Source organism: Microcebus murinus, chromosome 7 (assembly GCF_040939455.1).
Source record: "Microcebus murinus isolate Inina chromosome 7, M.murinus_Inina_mat1.0, whole genome shotgun sequence".
Taxonomy (NCBI): domain Eukaryota; kingdom Metazoa; phylum Chordata; class Mammalia; order Primates; family Cheirogaleidae; genus Microcebus; species Microcebus murinus.
In genome coordinates this window covers 24,325,667-24,346,434 of record NC_134110.1, presented here as the reverse complement: position 1 = coordinate 24,346,434, position 20,768 = coordinate 24,325,667, and the positions used below count along the sequence as shown (strand labels likewise).

General features: G+C 44.6%; 1 protein-coding gene across 1 annotated transcript in view; it reads left to right on the top strand.

Moving 5' to 3' along the window:
- The window catches only part of CYFIP1 (cytoplasmic FMR1 interacting protein 1), a 94,993-nt gene that overhangs the window by 37,678 nt on the left and 36,547 nt on the right, over positions 1–20,768 (top strand). The window contains 11 exon segments of the mRNA XM_020289139.2: positions 1,900–1,991; positions 3,054–3,171; positions 9,408–9,530; positions 10,718–10,843; positions 15,154–15,320; positions 16,707–16,854; positions 17,605–17,811; positions 17,814–17,893; positions 17,895–17,986; positions 17,989–18,159; positions 19,515–19,671. Coding sequence (XP_020144728.1) covers positions 1,900–1,991; positions 3,054–3,171; positions 9,408–9,530; positions 10,718–10,843; positions 15,154–15,320; positions 16,707–16,854; positions 17,605–17,811; positions 17,814–17,893; positions 17,895–17,986; positions 17,989–18,159; positions 19,515–19,671 — 1,481 coding nt within the window.

The window sequence follows — 20,768 nt, the reverse complement described above, 5'->3', positions numbered from 1 at the left end:
CTGCTGGTGAAAATGTAAAATGGTAGAACTATTAAATACTAAGGCAGTTTCTTAAAAGTTAAATATACACTTACTTTTGGACCTATCCCCTCCACTCCTCCCCAAAAGAAATGAAAAGCATATGTTCATAGACTTATATTTGAATGTTCATAGTAATTTTATTCACAATATTCCTATCTTAGTGTGGGCTGCTATAACAAAAATACCATAGACTTGATGGTCTATAAACAACAGAAGTATATTTGTCATAGGGATTTTATTGGCTAGTCTTTCTTTGTAGTTTAGTTGATGTTTCCCTGATGGCTTTCCATGTAATTAGCCTTTCGTGTGTTCCCTTCGTGAAGTGCTGCTTTGAGACTTCTGCTCTTCCTTCCCCTATTGATTCTTCCTTCCCCAGATTCTTTATAAAATCTGGAGACGTGTTCTTTGTCGGGTACATGAGCTTTAAAATACATGAATTCTCCCCTGTATAGCCCACCTTTTCACTTTTTCCTCCAGTTTTATTGAGGTATATTGACAAATAAAAAATGTTATATATTTATGGTATACAACATGATATTTTGATATATGTATACACTGTGAAATGATTAAATCAAGCAAATTAACATACCCATCATCTCACATACTGATCATTCTTTTATGGTGAGAATATTTAAGATCTGCTTTTTTAAAGCAAATTTCAAGTATGCAATATGGTATTGTTACTTATAGTCACCATGCTGTACATTAGGTTTCCAGAACTTATTTATCCTGCACAATTGAAGCTTTGTACCAACTTCTTCTCCCCCTGCCACCTTTTCACTTTCTTAATGCTGTGATTTGATGAACAGAAGTTTATTTTAGTGTAGTCCAATATTTCAATTTCTTCATTAATGGCTACCTTAAGACATTTTTGTAGACAGGAGGTTCAGATTTTTCTACTGTTAGCTTCTAGAAGCTTTGTTTTCTTTTGTGTCTAGATCTGTAATACCTCTGGAACTGGCTTCTGTGTATGGTGTGAGGTAGCGGTTGACATGCTTGGGTTTTTCCCCAAGTGGATATCCAGTGGCCCTACTCATTTATTGCAAAGACATTCCCCCTCCCCCGCCATTGCTCTGCAGTGTTACCCAGGTCATAAGTCAGGTGTCTGTCTGTGGCTCTGTCCAGGTTCTCTGTCCTGCCCCTGACCTCCATCCCTGCTCAAGGGCCACAGTGCCTTAATTGCTGGAGCTTTGTAACAGATCTGCTAGCCTGGAAATGTGCGTCTTCCAGTCTTGTCCTTCAAGATAATCTTGGCTATATCATCTCTTCACCTTTTGAGATGCGTTTTAGGATTGGTTTGCTGATGTATACATACACTCCCTAAAAAAACATTTTCCTCCTGGAGTATTGATGGGGATTCCATAGAATGTATAGATCAGTTTAGGGAGAATGGACATTTAAAGATACCAAGCTTTCTTATACACGGACATGATCTATCTCTCTATTCATTGGGAACTTTCTGTAGAATTTTGGGGGTAGTATTTTTGTTTAGAGGTCTTATACATTTTTTATTAGATTAATTCATGCATAGGTCTAATTTTTATTTTTGATGCTATTACAAATTGTCTTTAAATTTTTGTTTTCTAATTGTTGATAGTATGTAGAAATGCCGTTGGTTTTTTTTATAACTGTGGATATAGCAAAATGGTAGGTTAATTTTAACATTTGACTAGTTTTTCTGTATGTTGGTTCTTAAATTGTATTTGGCTCCTTTGAAAGTGTCTGTAGAAGTTTTTTACATTTTTTTTTTATAGTAAATGATTTGCAGAGGTAGCATTCGACCCATAGTAATTATAAGCATTAGTCATTTTCCTTGTGCTTGGGTATTTGGTGACTAAACATACATAATGACCCTGTCTTTTTGTTCTTTAAATACAGCAGCTCCAGGTGGTTCCGTTGTTCGGGGACATGCAAATAGAACTGGCAAGATACATCAAGACCAGCGCCCACTATGAGGAAAATAAATCTCGGTAGGAGGAGAGAAAAGCTGCCCAGTTTGAGCTTTTTGCAGTGTCCTTATTGTGTAGTTTTATGACACCCTACTTACTTATCTGGAGGTCACACATTTATTTATTTATTGCCTCTTCGAGGTCACACTTTTAACATTCTCAACAGGCTGGAACTGAATGTCCAGTGTGGCAGCCCTTGACACATGTGGCTATTTATATTTTATATTCATTGAAAAACATAATTAAAAATTTAATTTCCTTAGTCTGGTAGTTAGTGGCTGCTGTGTTAGCACAGTTAGAGAACATTTCCATCATCTCAGGGATTTCTGTTGGACATTGCTGGTCAAGAATATAGACGTGTGCAAGAGTCCCCTGGGCCGGTGGTGCGCTGGCAGATGCCTAACAGTGGTCCTGGTCAGGGGCGGATGTCTGCATGTGTAGGAACAGAGTTTACAGAACTGTCGCCTGAAGGCCATATCAGTCCAGGCCTGTTTTTGTAGGACCCCTCAAGCTGACAGTGGTCTTCACATTTTTAAAAGGAAGGTTGTCTTTAAAAAAAAAAAGGATGACTATGTAACAGAGACAATATGGCCCACAAATCCTAAAATGTTCACTATCCAGCCCTGAACAGTGAAAGTTGGCCAAACCCCGCTGTTAAGGATCTGTAGCTCACAATGACAACTCATGATAAATACCCAGTACTGTCTGTGGAAGATTCCACATAGACAGTTGAGTATCATAGGATGCTCTCACTGACTCTCGCTGAGCTCTTGTACCCGTGACCTACCTGCACTCGCCATTCAGCCATGATTTTGACAAAGGAGCTTGCATCTGTGTGTCGGGTCAGCAAATTTCTTCTGTAAAGGCCAAACAGAAAACACTATAGGCTTTACAGGCCACAGGGGGTCTCAGCTACAAATTCTTCTTTGTTTTATTTTTCAAATAACCCTTTAAAAATGTAAACCCCATTGTGTGCGACTCTGGTACCATATCAAACATCGTCAGCTTCCCCAGTCGCTGCAACGCGTAAGCTTCGTGCTGGTGCCTTGTCGGGTAACGCAGGCCTTTTCCCTCCACCGCCAGATGGATGTGCACGTCCTCCAGCAGCAGCCCGCAGTACAACATCTGTGAGCAGATGATCCAGATCCGCGAGGACCACATGCGCTTCATCTCTGAGCTCGCGCGCTATAGCAACAGCGAGGTGCGTGCAAGAGCCCACCCGAGTGTTGCTTGTATTGTTTTGCACCCAGAGATTAACTTCAGTTGCTTTGAAGAATATGGTTTAGTACCAAATACAGTCATGCATCACTTAACAACAGGGACATGTTCTAAGAAGTGCGTTGTTTGGCAGTTTTGTCATTGTGTGAACATCAGAGTGTCCTTACACACCTAGGCGGAATAGCCTAATTCCCACCTAGGCTGGATGGTCCAGCCTGTTGCTCCTAGGCCACAAACCTGCACAACATGGTGCTGTGCTGAATACTGTAGGCAGTTGTAACACAATAGTGAGTATTTGTGTATCGAAACATATCTAAACGTAGAAAGAGAACAATAAAAATATGGTATTACACTGTTATGGGACCACTGTCGTGTATGCCGTATGTCATGGCCCAAAATGTCATCATGCAGGCATGACTTTACTTAGATAGCACCCATTGTAATTGACGAGGCAATGAAATTAGTATCACCAGTGTCTGTCCAGCTGTACAAAAAGCATCATCTTTTTTTTCAGAAGAATATACTAGGGTGCCCAAAAGAAAAGATGGAGAAGGAATCATTAATTAAGTGGCATTTCCTGGTCTAGTCCTGTGAGTCCAGGCAGCTAGAAAGAAGTCTGGCAAGGGGAGGATGTCAGGTGACATCCAAAAGAAGGGGTGATTCTGACCTGGGACCCTTTTATGTCTAGAAGGGAAGTCAGTCATGAGACCCGGGGTGAGCAGGGACCTCTGGGTCGATGGCAGGTGATGTCTTCGGGGCAGTGGATTGGGGTGTGTCCAGGAGGTGGGCATAGGAGGAAGGGCTTTCTCCTTAATTCTTTCCATCTTTGCAGCCAGGTTTGCCGTATACTCATTTTGGCCACTTCCATTCTGTCCTGCCCAGTGTGGCTCTGAGCCAGCACTGCTGGCATGTGACATAGACAAGAAGGTGGTGACAGCTGCTGTGTGGGTCTGACCTCAGAGGAGCAGCGGAGGGTCAATTCTCACATCTTAGCGGGCCAGGCTTGAAATCAGGGTCGTACAGTGACGACTGGGGGTGTGTGCTACAAATAGTGGGGAGGGATACAGGGTCTTGACATATACAAAGGACTGGTTGGTTCTTAGAGGGTCATAGGAGGACTAGTAACGTTAGAGGGGACAAGTCTGGACATTGACATCCCCCCACTCCGCCGTGCAGAATGATGAGCATCCCCATCCCCCCCAAGCAAACATTGGCCATGTAACCAAAATGACTGGGAAAGCCTGCTAGTCCCAGTGTCTCGGGGCATCTGCTGCCTCCAGTGCAGACGCCTGGCAGGGGTCCGGGTGCTCTGGGCACCTGCCAGCTCCCCAGTGCGCAGGCCCCACTTCAGCTGCTGCAGCCAGCATGACCTTTGGGTAGAAAATGACCTTCGAGTAGGAAATGGGCGGTCTGCTGCCCCTCAGTGCAGGACATGATCGTAATCCGAGTTCATGGGAAACGCTTGAACAAGGAGGGCTGGTTTACACCCTCTAAATAAGTGCATTTTACGGTATGCCTTTCCTGTTTTTCTTCCTTCTGGGGTCTGCTGTGGTACCTTTATAATAGGATTGTTTTAGCAAGGAAAAAAAATCTACCTTTGAATGCTCTTTGCTCAGTTTATTTTTGAACATATTTATGGAGATAGAATTCACATACCATATAATTTACCCATTGAAATTATACAGTTCGAAGATTTTTGATATATTTCACTGAGTTGCATAACCATCACCACAGTCCATTTTTGAACATTTTCATCACCCGCAAAAAAAAAAAAACCAAAAAAAAAAAAACCCTTAACTCATTTAGTGGTCGCTCCCCGTTCCCTCTCCCCAGCCCCTGGCATCTACTTTCTGTGTGTACAGATGTGCCTGTTCTGGACTTTTCGTACAAATGGACTCATATACTGTGTGGCCTTTTGTGGCTGGCTTCATTCACTCAGTATACGGTTTTCAGAGTTCATCCATATTGCAGTGTGTTTCAGTACTTCATTTTTATGGCTGAATAATATTCTGTTGTATGGGTACACTACATTTTGTTTATCCATTCATCAGTTGATGGACAGCTGGGTTATGAATAATGCTGCTGTGAACATTGGTAGACAAGTTTTTGGTTAGAATAAGTTTCCATCCCTCTCAGGTAGATACTTAGGAATGGAATTGCTGAGTTACAATGGCAGCTCTGTTTAACATTTTGAGGAACTGCCAGACTGATCTCAAGGTGGCTGCACCATGTTACATTTGCATCAGCAGTGTGTGAGGGCTGATTTCTCCACATTCTCACCAGCACTTGTTATCGTGTTTTTTGAATGTGATATGGTAGCTGGTGCAGTTTGGATTTGCATTTCCCAATGACTACTGATGTTGAGCATCTTTTCAAGTGATCTTTGTCCAGTTGTATATCTTCTTTGCAGAAATGTCCATTCATATCCTTTACTGATTTTTTAACTAGGTTATTTGCCTTTTTTACTATTGAGTTGTGTGAATTTTTAATATAGTTTAGATACCAGTCCTTGATCTGCTATATGACTTTCAAATATTTTCCCCTGCCTGTTCTATGAGTTGTTTTGTTTGTTTGTTTGCTTTCTTTTTTTTTTTTTCCTCCCCGCCTCCACATGTTTGCTTTCTTGATGGCATCCTTTGAAGCACCACTTTTAATTTTTGATGTCCAATTTTATATATTTTTGCTTTCGTTGCTTATACTTTTGGTGTCATATTGAAGAAATCAATCATTGCCTAAGCCAAGGTTATTAGGATTTACCCCCCTTTTTTTTTTTTTTTTTGAGACAGAGTCACACTCTGTTGCCCGGGCTAGAGTGCCATGGCGTCAGCCTAAGCAACCTCACAGGCGTGAGTCACCGCGCCCAGCCTAGGATTTACCCCTTGTTTTATTTTAAGAGTTTTGTTCACTAGGGTCTTGATTGCTAAAAAAAAAAAAAAAAAAAAAAAAAGAGTTTTGTAGTTATAGCTCTTACATTTAGACCTACAATATATTTTAAGTTAATTTTTGTATGTGGTATGAGATAGGGGTCCCAGATTCATTTTTTTGTATATGAACATTCAGTTTTTGCAGTACTACTTGTTGAAAAGACTGTTCTTTCCCTATAAAGGCACCCTCATCAAAAATTAATTGACTGTACTCATGAGGGTCTAAGTCTGGACTCTTAGTTCTGTTCCATTTGTCTACACCTCTCTTCTTACGTCAGCACTACGCTGTCTTGAGTACTGCAGCTTTGGAGTAAGATTGAAATTGGGGAGCGTAAGAATTCCAACCACATTCTTTTTCAAGATTGTTTTGTCGTCTTTACCAAAACTATTTGTGGATCTCTTGAATTTTTACATAAATTACAAGATTAACTTGTCCATTTCTGCAAAAAAAAAGGCAACTAGAATTTTGGTAGAGATTGTGTTGAATCTGTGGGTCAGTTTGGGGAGTATTGCTGGCTTAACAGTGTCAAGTCTTCCAGTCCCTGAACCTGGGATGTCTTTTTTTATTTATTTAGACCTTTAATTTCCTTCAACAATGTTTTGTCACTTTCAGAGTACCAGTTTTTTACTTGTTTTGTTAAATTTATTCTTAAGTATTTTATTATTTCTGATGCTATTATAAGTAGAGTTATTTTATTTCATTTTTAGGTTGTTTGGTTAGGCTCTTTTGATGAGAGAGGGTAAGGATTTGTTTTGAGCTGGGACAGCAGCTGGGTTTGAGTCCTGTAGAGAATGTCAGTGGTGTAGCCTGCACAGGCCCCAGAGACCCAGGATCTGGTCACCTCCTGATGGTGACCAGCACCCTGTTCTGGGCAATTTTTTTTTTTTAACTTCCCATTGTGTAAATTTTCAAGAATAGAAGGGGGAGAGGGACCAATTGTGGCCTGGTACCATCTCGGCTCCCTTGCCAGCTCCTTCCGTAGACTTTATACTTTCGTAGTTTGAAACAAATCTAAGACAACATAGCACTCCCTTTGAAAATACTGTATTTCCTGTATGTGTCCATAAGGGCTCTTTTAAAAGATAACCATAGTATCATTATCACACTGAAAAACATCAAGTATCCCTCTGTATTGAATAGCTGCTCATTGCGCACATTTCCCTAGTTGACTTATGGGTGGTTTATTTTTTCAAGTTTGTTTACCTCAGGATCCGAATAACATCCAGACACCGCATTAGTTGGTATGTCTCTTAAGATATGGTCAGTCCTCCATCTCTTTCCCACTGGTGTCATATACTAGGCCCTTCTGTACCCTGCACTCCCAGTACATTGGTAATGAGGTCCGGAGGCCCAATCAGACTCCGCTTCTATCCACTCACCAGCCTGGGCCGCTCATGGGCCAAGCTGTGACTGCCAGAAGTACACAGTGGCCACCTATGTCTCTGTGACTCTGATTGTCCACTACCTAAACTCATGAATGCATAAGGGATGCAAAATGATAACATGCTAGTTCTGGTGTTCCTTCACAACTTCTTGGAGCAACCCTGCCTTGCTCTGAGGTATAATTCCTCCAGGAGAAACAGAGTAATAGTTTGACTTCCTCTGCTTTATGTATCAGCTTTTAAAACACAGTCATGTGTTGCTTAATGATGGGGAGTAATTCTGAGAAATATGTCCTGAGGCAGTTGTCTTGTCATGCGAGCATGATGGAGTGCACTTGCACAAACCCAGGTGGCATATCCTACTGTATACCTAGACCAGGTGGGACAGCCTTTTGCTCCTAACCCACACACCTGTACAGCATGAATCTTGTAGGCACTTGGGACACAATGGGGAGTATGAGTGTGTCTAAACATAACTAAACATAGAAAAGGTACCATAAAAGTACATATGAAAGTTTTTTTTAAATGGTACACCTATGTAGAGCACTTACTATGAGTGGAGCTTGCAGGACTGGAAGTTGCTTTGGGTGAGTCAGTGAGTGGTGAGTGAACGTGAAGGCCTAGGACATTACTGTGCACTATGGTAGACTTTATAGACACTGTACGCTTAGGCTACATTAAATTTATTGAAAATTTTTTTCTTTTTTCATTAATAAATTAATATTAACTTACTGTAACCTTTTTACTTTATGAACTTTTAAATTTTTGGAACTTTTGGACTCTTGTAATAACAGCTTAAACATATTGTAGAGGTGCACAAAACATTTTCTTTCATATCCTTAGTCTGTTTTTTTCTATTTGAATTTTGTTGTGTTTTTCTTTACTTTTTAAACTTCTTTATTAAAAACTAAGACTCACATTAGCCTAGGCCTACACAGAGCCAGGATGATCAAGATGTCATTGGTTACGAGAAATTTTCAGCTGCAGTCGTCTGTTGGCCCACCTTTGTGTGTGCATGCGTGGGAAGTGTCGTCACGTGGCGTGTGGCTGTAATGGGTTCCCCAGCATCTAAGGTCACAAATTAATTTGAGTGCTGTTTCGAAGTGAATCCACTTCGTGTTTCTTCTTTTCTTTTTTCTCATATGCTGAAAATCCTGTTTCTTTATGACCAGAATTTGATTTTGTTTGATTTGATTTAGGTCACAATTTAGTCTTAAAATGGCAATACCAGCACTACCAATCACAGTGACTAAGAATTATTTTAAGATTTGTTTTGCAGGTAGTTTTTTGTCTTTGATTTCTTTTCTCCATGAATGTTAAATCAAATGACGATGTTTCAAAGTTACTTGGGGGGGGATGGCTCCTCTGAGTGGTCACGATGAGAACTGGGCACGCAGTTCTATCCATTATTTCATTTTGCTTTTGGCTTTTAGGGGTTGCTTTTCCTTCTAATTTAATTCTGTGTCCCAATTATATAAAATATTTACATGGTTCTAACATCACATCTATTTAAAAAAAGAGGTATATTCAGAGAAGCCTACCTTCCCCTCCACCCTGCTGTCCCTCCCCATAGGTAACCATTTTTAAATGTAAGTGGTCATTATTCTATATAAGCAAATACACATGATTTGTGCATTCTTCTTAATTAGTAAGTGAAGGCATAGGGTGCACGCCTCTCTCCTAACACCATGTCCTGGAGATTCCCCCAGGCAGTGGGCAGTGCCTGTCCCCTTCCCAGGGGTGCCCATTGGCAGGGCTCTGCGGCCCACGTCACCATTGGCTTCGGGGAGGGTCTCGTGCCCACATCATTTAGTATTTTTGCGCATGTGGCTTTGAGATAGATTTCCAGGGTGGGTTGGAGGGAAAATGCATCTGTGGCTTTTCTGACGGGGCTGTGCCTGCCTGGCTGCAGGTGGTCACGGGGTCGGGCCGCCAGGAGGCCCAGAAGACGGACTCGGAGTACCGCAAGCTCTTCGACCTGGCCCTGCAGGGCCTGCAGCTCCTGTCGCAGTGGAGCGCGCACGTGATGGAAGTGGTAGGTGCTGCGCTAGGGTGGCCTGGGAACTCCTGGAGCTGAAAGGGTGCCACCCCTGGTTGGTTAGAAGTGCTTTTCTTCTTAAACTTGTCATGACATTGACTAAATGATATTTTTTCTGCATCAATTTTGATCTTTGGGTTGAGAAGGAGTTGGCTTTGTATCTTCTACCCTAGAAAGAAGAACATGAGGCTGGGCGCGGTGGCTCACGCCTGTAATCCTAGCTCTCTGGGAGGCCGAGGCGGGCGGATTGCTCTAGGTCAGGAGTTCGAAACCAGCCTGAGCAAGAGCGAGACCCCGTCTCTACTATAAATAGAAAGAAATTAATTGGCCAACTGATATATATAAAAAATTAGCCGGGCATGGTGGCGCATGCCTGTAGTCCCAGCCACTTGGGAGGCTGAGGCAGAAGGATTGCTTGAGCCCAGGAGTTTGAGGTTGCTGTGAGCTAGGCTGACGCCACGGCACTCACTCTAGCCTGGACAACAAAGCGAGACTCTGTCTCAAAAAAAAAAAAAAAAGAAAGAAGAACATGTATCAGTATAAATGTTTCTAAGGTGACTCAAAGTTCATTTCATTTATGTGTTATCAATAAGGGGCCTCACCTTCTAAAACATATTGATAGAATTAAATTTCTACCATCATGATGGTCTTTAATTCTCATTTTTAAACAACATTTTTGTCTTTGGAGTACCAGCTGTTGGTATCTTTTGTTGAATATTAGTAAAATTGTTTCTGGTGCCACATAATGATCTGGATACCTATAAGTGATAAAAAGATTTTCCTCTCTGTGGTTTATTTTGATCAGAAAAAGTTATCAAATTGGAAAGAGAATATGATCATTTGAAAGGCAAATTCTTTTCTTAAATGGTGATGAAAAGCTTGGAATCTTAGATGTTCCACACACAATAGCCAGGCCACTTTGCCTGGTGTGTTTCTTGAACCTGAAGTCACATGGCCAGGGGGTTTTGCCCTTTTATGGAGATAGGGGCTGGGGGTGTGTGTTTGTGTGTGTGTGTGTGTGTGCACGTGCAAGTGCGCTTGTGCATGCATTTGTGTGACTTGCAGATTGCAGTACATATTAGAAAGCTGACCTTTTGACTTTGGCCATTGTCATGTGAGTCAGACCGTAAGTCGGGCATTTTGCACTCAATATGGAATGTCCCTGCTCTCTCTGACCACACCAGTATTCGTGGAAACTCGTGCACCCCACAGACAAGTACTCCAACAAGGACTGCCCCGACAACGCCGAGGAGTATGAGCGCGCCACACGCTACAACTACACCAGCGAGGAGAAGTTTGCCTTGGTGGAGGTGAGGACATTTGTCTGCTTTGTCTTCTTGTGTGGCTCTGGTCTCACTCTGTCTTCCCTTTCAAAACCAAAACCGTGAACAAAACTGCCTAAGCTTTTTTTATTTCAGTAGATTTAGGGGGCACAAGTGCAGTTTTGTAACACGGATGTATTGTACAGTGGTGAAGCCTGCGCTTTTAGTGTACCCGTCAGCTGACTTGTGTCCCTTGTACCCATCAGGCAACTTTTCATCCCTCATCCCCCTCTCGCCTTCCCACCTTTGAAGCCTCCATGACTATTCTATTCTGCATGGCCATGTGTGCACATAGCTTAGCTCCCACTTGCAATTGACCACACGTGGTATTTGATTTTCTGTTCTGAGTCACTTCGCTTAGGATAATGGCCTTCAGTTTCACCCAAGCTCCTGCAAAAGACATTTGTTTCATTCTTTTTTATGGCTAAGTAAAAACTGCCTAACTTACATTGTTGCTTCTCTGTAGGGCACCCCTTGCGTCTGTCAGAGTGGTCAACACAGAATGAAATGGGTTAGAGAAATAGTGCGTGTGGGTGCCTGGGTCTGTGCTGACAGCTGTCTGTGGGCAGATCATCAACTCACTGACGAGTGTCTGTGAGTGGAGAGCAGTTTCCCAGGTGCCAGGATGCCAGATGGGGCTCGTCCCTGCCATCTGAGAGGGAGAGAGAAGAGCCCCTGGCATTTTTGTCCTGTGGCAGCCACCTGCTGTTCTCACGTGTGCAGTGTGGCACTGTGCTCTCCTCATGGTGGACATAAGAAGTTCTTAATTCCACTGTCAGCCAGTTTCTTTCTTTCTTAGTTGTGCTTTTTCTGTCTTGTTTAAGAAATCTTTGCATATTCTCAGGTCATAGAAATAATTCTCCTATATGGCCTTCTGGATATTTTACTATTCTTCCTTTCACACTGAGATCTGAAATTCACCCAGTTTTTTTTTTTTTTTTTGAGACAGAGTCTCGCTTTGTTGCCCAGGCTAGAGTGAGTGCCGTGGCGTCAGCCTAGCTCACAGCAACCTCAAACTCCTGGGCTCAAGCGATCCTCCTGCCTCAGCCTCCCAAGTAGCTGGGACTATATGCGTGCATCACCATGCCTGGCTAATTTTTTTTTTCTATATATATTAGTTGGCCAATTAATTTCTTTCTATTTCTAGTAGAGCCGGGGTCTCCCTCTTGCTCAGGCTGGTTTCGAACTCCTGACCTCGAGCAATCTGCCCGCCTCAGCCTCCCAGAGTGCTAGGATTACAGGCGTGAGCCACTGCACCCAGCCTACCCACAGCTTTTTTTAAATGCTTCTTCACCTCCCTTCACAGCCCTGACCTTGCCACCTCTGGAGTAGATCAAGTGCTAAGATGTGTGTGTGGGTGTGTTTCTGCTCTGTTCTAGTCCATGGGTCAGTTTGTCGTTGTCAAAACACTGCTCTGTAGCTTTATAATATACTTATCATGTCTGGTAAATCACGTATTTCTGTCGTCTTCCAGAATTCCTTGGCGATTCTTGCCCTTTGTATTCATGTACATTTTAGAATCAGCTTTTCATATTCTACTGTGAAACCTGTTAGAATTTTTTATCAGGATATGACTAAACCTGTAGATCATATTAGGGAAAGCTGACAGACTTATAGCCCAGCTGGCCCTCTGTATCCTTAGGTTCCACATGTGTGACGTCAACCAACCTTGGGTCCAAAATATTTGGGGGGCAGAAAGTAGCAATACAACAATAAACAAAAGTAAAGAAAATATAGTATAACAACTATTTGTATAGCACTTGTATTTTGTTGGTATTACTGTACAAGTAATCTAGAGATGATTTAAAGTATACGGGAAGATGTAAGTGGGTTATATGCAAATACTATGCCACTTTATATCAGTGATTTGAGCATCTGCAGATTTCATTATCTGCAGGAGGGACTAATCCCCCCCCAAAGATATCAAGAAACAACTGTATTTGGTGTACTTTTTAGTGATACAAAAAGCATGTTAGATGTACATATTTTGGGGGTACATGTGATAATTTGTTACATTCATATAATCAAATCAGGGTAATTGGGATGTCCATTATCTTAAATATTTATCTTTTCTTTACTCTAGGAACATTTTAATTATTCTCTTCTGGCTATTTTGAAATGTATAGTTGATTAATGTTATCTAGTCACCTTACTGATCCTAAGTCTTTTTTGAGTATGATATATCCCTTCATTTGTTCAGATTCTCTTTAATTTGTCTTTTATAATCTGTGGAAAAACCTTTGACATCTTTTGTTACCTTTATTTATAGGTATCAGATATTATAGATGGTATATTTAAACATTTTTCTTTTCTTTTTTTTTTTTTTTTGAGACAGAGTCTCACTCTGTTGGCCAGGCTAGAGTGCCATGGCGTCAGCCTAGCTCACAGCAACCTCAAACTCCTGGGCTCAAGCGATCCTCCTGCCTCAGCCTCCCGAGTGACTGGGACTACAGGCATATGCATCACCATGCCTGGCTAATTTTTTCTATATATATTTTTAGTTGTCCAGCTAATTTCTTTCTATATTTAGTAGAGACGTGGTCTCCCTCTTGCTCAGGCTGGTTTCGAACTCCTGACCTTGAATGATCCACCCGCCTTGGCCTCCCAGAGTAAACATTTTTCTAAATGTTAGTCATTGGTATTTAAAGAATAAATTTTTAAAAATATTTTTCTTTTTATTTACCAACTTACCTAAACTTACTAATTATTATAAGTTATTCATAGATTCTTTTGGGTTTCCTACTTATATAATCATATCATCTGCAAAAGATGATGGCTTTATTTCTTCCAGCCTTCTGTTCTTTTTTTTTAATCACATGAGTAGGGTCTGTAGTTGTTAGAGAAGAGGTACCAGGCATACTTGTGTTACTTGATGTTCTCATCTCAGAAGGAAGCTTTCAAGATTTTACCACATGATACGTTTGCTGTACATTTATCTCAGTCACCCTTCATCAGGTTTAGGAAGTTTCCTTCTATTCCTAGTTTGCAAAGAGATTTTAGCATGAATAGGTACTAATTTTACTAATTAGTATCCACTTTCCATCCATTGAAATACTCCTATGACTTTTTTATTCCATTAATGTGAACTTACATTGATTGGCTTTTTTATTTTCCCTTTTTTTAAAAAATGAGTTATTAAGCTAGCCTTGCATTCCTGGTATAAACTCATCTTGATTATGCTATATTGTCATCTTTATATATTGCTAGATATAGTTTGCTAATATTTTGCTTAGAATTTTTGCATCAAAGTTAATGAGTGAGAGTAGACTTGAATACTACTTTTAGAGACTGGACTTGGTGGCTCACACCTGTAATCTTAGCTCTGGGAGGCCGAGGTGGGAGGATTGCTTGAGGTCAGGAGTTCGAGACCAGCCTGAGTAAGAGCAAGACCCTGTCTCTACAAAACAGAAAAAATAAGCCAGGCATGGTGGCACATGCCTGTAGTCCCAGTGACTTGGGAGGCTGAGGCAGGAGGCTCTCTTGAGCCCATGAGTTTGGAGTCTGCAGTGAGCTGTGATCATACCACTACTCTTGAGCCTGGGTGACAGAGCAAGACCCTATCTCTAAAAAGAAAAGAAAAGATGCCATGGAATTAAATCTTACTGGTGCTATTAAATATTTTGCTCTCATGTTGTATTAATCAGTTGCCTGCATAGCAAGTGGATTTGTGATAAATTTGTCTTGCTCTGTTTCATTTTTCAAAGAGATTGTGAGTCTCACACAGCTGTAGTGAAGTTGGCTACAGAAATGTTTATAAACTGCAAAAGCAATAAGAAAACTCATGTGTAGTAACTGTCATGTTTGGTTCATGCCTTTCAGTTTATTCAGAAAGTAATAAAGCACAGTGTAATTAACAAAATTACTGACTAGAAACAGGAAAGTAATGAGCCAATAGCACCATTTTTCTGTCACATGAATTACTCTGGAAGTTCTTTGTTGTGTATTTATGTTTAAACAAAATCTTCTGAGCTTTTCCTATGCATATTAATTCATTGTGCTATTATTGTTTAACAAATGGGATTAGGGCTACAAACTCTCGTGACTTCTTTTTTATTTTCTTGTTAATATATTTGCTTTCCTGATTCTTTTTTCTTCTTTTCCATTTGGATTCCAACACGGGAGGGTGTGCCCGTGTGGATGCAGGCGTGGGTGTGTGTTGAGTCAGCTGAGCCCCTGCCCTCCAGGTGCTCAGAGTCTGCTCTGGGGAGGAAGGCCTCGGGGCAGCTGCCGGGGAGGGGTCAGTGCATGTGTCTTTGCCACCTCTGAGAAGGCTGTCCACTGTGCTGTGTCCCCTGCAGGTGATTGCCATGATCAAGGGCCTGCAGGTGTTGATGGGCAGGATGGAGAGCGTGTTCAATCATGCCATCCGGCACACCGTCTATGCCGCACTGCAGGACTTTGCGCAGGTGACCCTCAGGGAGCCGCTGCGGCAGGCCATCAAGAAGAAGAAGAACGTCATCCAGAGGTCAGCCTTCTGCACATGCCCTGTGCCCACCAGGTCCTAAAGGCCTGGGGTGAACGTGGGTTCAAATGACAGAAATGTTACGGTTTTATAAAAGGTTCATTTCGTTTATCTTCAACCTCCAGCACCCTTTTGGTGAATTTCCTCTAAATGTTAATGCAGTGGGTCCAGTTATTAGTCAGAACAGAGTGTCTAAGGAGCCTGGCGACAGTGTATGAAAATCTGCCTGTGGTTCTGATCACCAGGCCCCTAGGGACTCCAGCCCCATACTCTGCCCCCCCCCCAAAGTGTGTCGTCTTCAGTAATTTTGCTTTCATTTTTTCTAGCTGGTCCTACAGGTCTATCAAAATTGGCATAGATGTTGCAGAAATCCAGTAGCAATCTTAAGCTTATTTTCTCTTAATGTTGATTCTTTTAGATCAAGTTGTCTTTCAAGGACATCTGTGTAAATTGAAGCTTACGGGTGTTCACAAATGTATGGACTTTATTTTCCTGCTTTCTAGTTGATATATTTGTCACCTGGCATGGTATGACTTTTTAGCATTACTAACATTTTATACTGTGATGCTTTCTAGTTTAATTTCTGTCACCTTGAGGGCTTAGTTGGGCTTTTTGTTCTCGAGTCTTGGCTGCCGTGCGCATGCTTGCCCCCACAGAGGGCCCGTCATGTGCTCTGCGGTGCCCAGATACGTGCTCGGGGGTCTTGCCTGACTTGGGGAGGGGTATTCTGCAAATAGGATTTGTTTGAGGTAGACCGGTATGGAAAAAAAGCTCTTGCCTTTGACAAGAAACAGAGCCCCAGCCGCAATACCCTTGGATTGTGTAGTGTAGTCACAGTGTTCTTCGGGTTTTAGTCAGAACCTTCCCCCAAGGTGATCAGGGTGCCTGTGGACCACATATGGCACCCACATGGGTCTCTGTATGGTGCAGCCCAGTTGGTGATGGGGTCACGTTGGAAATGAGTCGAGATACATCCTCAGTGTCCTTCGTCACGTTGGCGACTTCCCGTTCCTATTGGGTCACAGGGACGCCCGGCTGCAGGCAGGCGGAACTCTGCTCTGCTCTGGGTGGATGTGGGTGTCGTGGTCAGTCCTCTCCCTGCCCGCAGCAGGACTCAGGGCCGCCTCGCTGCAGAGAAGGTTCAGGAAATAAAACATCACTTCTGGCTGACTGATGCAAACTGCAGCTCAGTCACATCTTCTGAGACTAGCGATATTCTCAAGAAAACTATCTATCTTAACATTTCCTGTCCCTCCACTCCTCCCAGAGAATTTATATGTGCCAGTTGGCTGTTCGGAGAGCCTGTTAGTTAGGTGAGGGATGCTGTGATCATACAAGTTCCCAGGGTCTCAGCCCCCTGCCTCGCTGATAACTGGACGGGCCGTTCAGTGTCCTGCAGGCCATCAGGAAGACCGTGTGTGACTGGGAGACGGGGCACGAGCCCTTCAACGACCCGGCGCTGCGGGGCGAGAAGGACCCCAAGAGCGGGTTTGACATCAAAGTGCCACGGCGCGCCGTGGGACCCTCCAGCACACAGGTTCTCCTCCCCACACCCTGCCCTGGCTTTGTTCCTGGGGTGGGCCTGCGCTGAAGTGGGGAGGGCACGAAATGATGTCACCCTGTCTGCCTGTGGCTTTTCTGCTACTCCTGCTCCCTGCCCAAGTGGATATGGAACATTAGCCGGGGCGTCCCTTGATTCTCTGACATGTTCGTTTGCATTCAGGAGTTCATCTGACTCCATTTCAACTCCTGTCCCAAAAATATGGGTGAAAGTCTTCATGTACTGCGTCTCTTGATGGGCATTTGAATGTGTGCTTCTGATTGTTACGTTGGGTATGCAAATGATCATTCCCAAAGATAAAATGCTGGGCAGTTGTAAAATGTTGGTTTTGTGTGTCCTGGTCTTAAGCTGCCACTGCTATTCTCTCTCCTGGTACGTTTGGGCTTTCTCTGAGTGCCCTGCACCGACTCTCATGCCTGATTTAATCCTTTCACTGCTTGTCTCCTCCCAACCTGGCACGTGGTGCTTCTCACTCATCTGTCTGTTGGAGGCTTTACAATCTCTCCTCCAGTCTTCCAGACAGTCACCAGCAAAGCACGTTGCTGGCTCTGTAGGAAACCTCTCCGAAGTCTGGGAGTGAGGCTCTGGCCTTTCCCAGGCCTGTTGGGGGGGGTACTTGCCACCTCCCGCCTCCGTTCATGCGTGTGTCACCGTGTCCCCGCCCGGGCGTGTGTGTCCTGTGACTAACGGCTCTTCCCCACCTCTCCCCCGTCTGTCTGTGTCTAGCTCTACCTGGTGCGCACCATGGCCGAGTCCTTGAGCTCTGCCGAGCTGCTGAGGCAGCTCAAGTCTCTGGGCATGGAAAGGCTCTTGCATGTGGTAAACGCGTTTCTGAGGCAGTCGTACACCTACCCACCTCTTTTAACCTTTGGTGGTAAGACATCGTTTGTTTTTCTTGTTGACGTTTACGGCACGGAGGTGAACTGCTCCGCTACACAAGTTGTTCTTTCCCCCAACCAGCAGCAACGAGGCCACTTAGATGGGTGCCAGGTCTCGGGGGGCCAGCACGGCGTGGGCCCTGGCCAGGGCATGGCGGAGCAGTCCTTCTCTTACTGTTTTCCTGAGTTTGGCGTAACTAATGCACCGTGTATATTTTCTCCCCCACAAATGTTCCTTGGATAATCCAGCTTTACATGGTGAGAACCATGCTAGAGTCCCTCATTGCAGATAAAAGTGGTTCCAAGAAAACCTTGAGAAGTAGCCTTGAGGGGCCCACCATATTGGATATAGAAAAATTTCATCGAGAGTCATTCTTCTACACCCACTTGATAAATTTCAGTGGTAAGAGATACTGCTGACCAGCGCCCGGCCCAGCATGTCCTAACACCACTAACACCACCTAGAACGCTTCTGCCTGCCTGACCGTCCCCTGCCCCCGTCCCTGGTGCACACAGAGGGTGACGTGTCCCGCTGCTGTGGCCTTGCTGTCCCTGGCTCCAGCTCCCTCCACAGGGCGTGGCCCTTAGAAGGGCTAAGGCCGAGGGGCCGGATTAGACCCTGCAACATAAACACAATCTTTCCAGCCTACATGGACTCAGAAACACAAGGAAATGTGATGTGTTGCCTGGATTGAGACCCAGGCGTTGTGATATAAATATCAGAAACTGCTGTGTGGGTGGTGACATGGGAGAAGGTAGCAGGTACCTTGAGCAGGTGAGCCCCTTCCTGGGTGGTGCCTGGGTCCCGGCAGGTGCACTTTCTGCCCTCCCGGTGTCTGCCTGTGTCCTCCTCGAGCGTCCACACCCGCCGTTGTGCCGACCTCTAGCTCAGAGCGGAAGCCTCACCGTCCTGGCTGGCTGCTGCAGGCATTGGGGAAAACAGCGATGCTTTTGCTGTTAACCCTGTGAAAGGATGGAGATTTTGTTTTTTTTGTTTTTTTGTTTTTGTTTTTTTTTGAGACAGAGTCTCACTTTGTTGTCCAGGCTAGAGTGAGTGCCGTGGCGTCAGCCTAGCTCACAGCAACCTCAAACTCCTGGGCTCAAGCGATCCTCCTGCCTCAGCCTCCCGAGTAGCTGGGACTACAGGCATACGCCACCATGCCCGGCTAATTTTTTATATATATATCAGTTGGCCAATTACTTTCTTTCTATTTATAGTAGAGACGGGGTCTCGCTCTTGCTCAGGCTGGTTTTGAACTCCTGACCTTGAGCAATCTGCCCGCCTCGGCCTCCCAAGAGCTAGGATTACAGGCGTGAGCCACAGCGCCCGGCCTGAGATTTTGTTTTTTAAGCTGTCTTGATTTTTGTATCAGCTACACATCCCCTGAGTGTGCACGTAATGCTGGATTCTAGACATTGGTTTTTACCCAAGTAAAAGTAGAACCATCCTGTTTTCATTTCTCCTTGCAAAAAGGACATTTACCCCCAAGCCCGCCAAGGGGCTCACAGAGCTGTTGCAGCCCCTTTTGGTGGGCAGATGCTGACTGCTCAGAATATGCAGGGTACAGATGGCTTCACCTGCAGCCACACCTAGCTAGTCTTGTCCCTGGAGACACCCCTCCCTGCTCATGTCACACCGCATGGTTTGGGGCTGAGCGAGGAGGAGCCGGCACCCAGCATGCAGCCCCTCTTTTGTTGTCTCTGCTGAATCTTTTTCTGCTTGCGGAAGGTAACCTGGTGTTGTTTGAATCCTCCAAGAAACGCTGCAGCAGTGCTGTGACCTGTCACAGTTGTGGTTCCGAGAATTCTTCCTGGAGCTGACCATGGGCAGGAGGATCCAGTTCCCCATCGAGATGTCGATGCCCTGGATCTTGACGGATCACATCCTGGAGACCAAGGAGGCCTCGATGATGGAGTGAGCGTCCCGTGGGCCCTGTGTTCCTGGTGGCTGGGACTTCTCCAGGGAGGCGGAGGAGGGAGCCTAGACTATTTCCAGCATTTACTTTGAAATCATGTTTCCTGAGTCGATCTTCGGCACTCTCCGATCTTCGGAGAGTGATACAAGGGACCAGTTTCTTGGCTTCAGACTGAAATGTGGAGCTCAGGTAGTAGAGCTGGTCAGGTTCCTGTTCTGCCTGGGTGCTGGGCAGGGCCCCGGGACCAGCCTGGATCAGGGAGACGAGACAAGTCTGGGCCTTCTCCAGGCCTTTGCAGCGGGGGCCCCGGAGGTGTGGCCGTGCCCAGGGCACTGGGGCTACAGGGGAGGAACCCTCTTGTGTGCACGGCCTTTGAGCCCAGTGAAACTGGGACAGGAAGTACTGACTGAGCAACTTTGTTTTGGAGGGTCAGGACTCTGAGCCAGAGTGGAGGGGTCAGTCTTCCAAAATATGAAGTCTGTGGAAGGGAAAGCAATTAGAACGGGGGTATCTTGTGGGGAACGATAGGGAGACGACCCAGTCGGTCCTTCCAAGCACCACAAATGGGAAGCGCCTGTGTCCTTTGTGCACCAGTCCTCACGGGTCCCTTGTAGCATCCAGGGACGAACAGGGCAATTACCTTCCGCTCTGTGGAGGGCCCGTGTGAGGGGCTGGAGCCAGTCCGGCTCCTCCTCCAGGGGTGGCCTTCCTGCGCTTGGCCCCTCCTGCTCACACACGTGCTGCTGCTGTCGTGCTGTCAGCCTCCTGAGGCATGTGGCCGCTGAGTTTTGTCCAGACGTGGGCTGGGGGAGATGGGCTTTCAGACACAGGCCCCACACCAGTGGTGCTTGTGGTCAGCTGTTTAAGTCAGACAAGTTTATTGGTTTTTTTTTTTTTTTGGAGACAGAGTCTTACTTTGTTGCCCAGGCTAGAGTGAGTGCCGTGGCATCAGCCTAGCGCACAATAACCTCAAACTCCTTGGCTCAAGCAATCCTCCTGCCTCAGCCTCCCAAGTAGCAGGGACTACAGGCATGCGCCACCATGCCTGGCTAAGTTTTTCTATATATTTTTAGTTGTCCAGCTAATTTATTTCTAC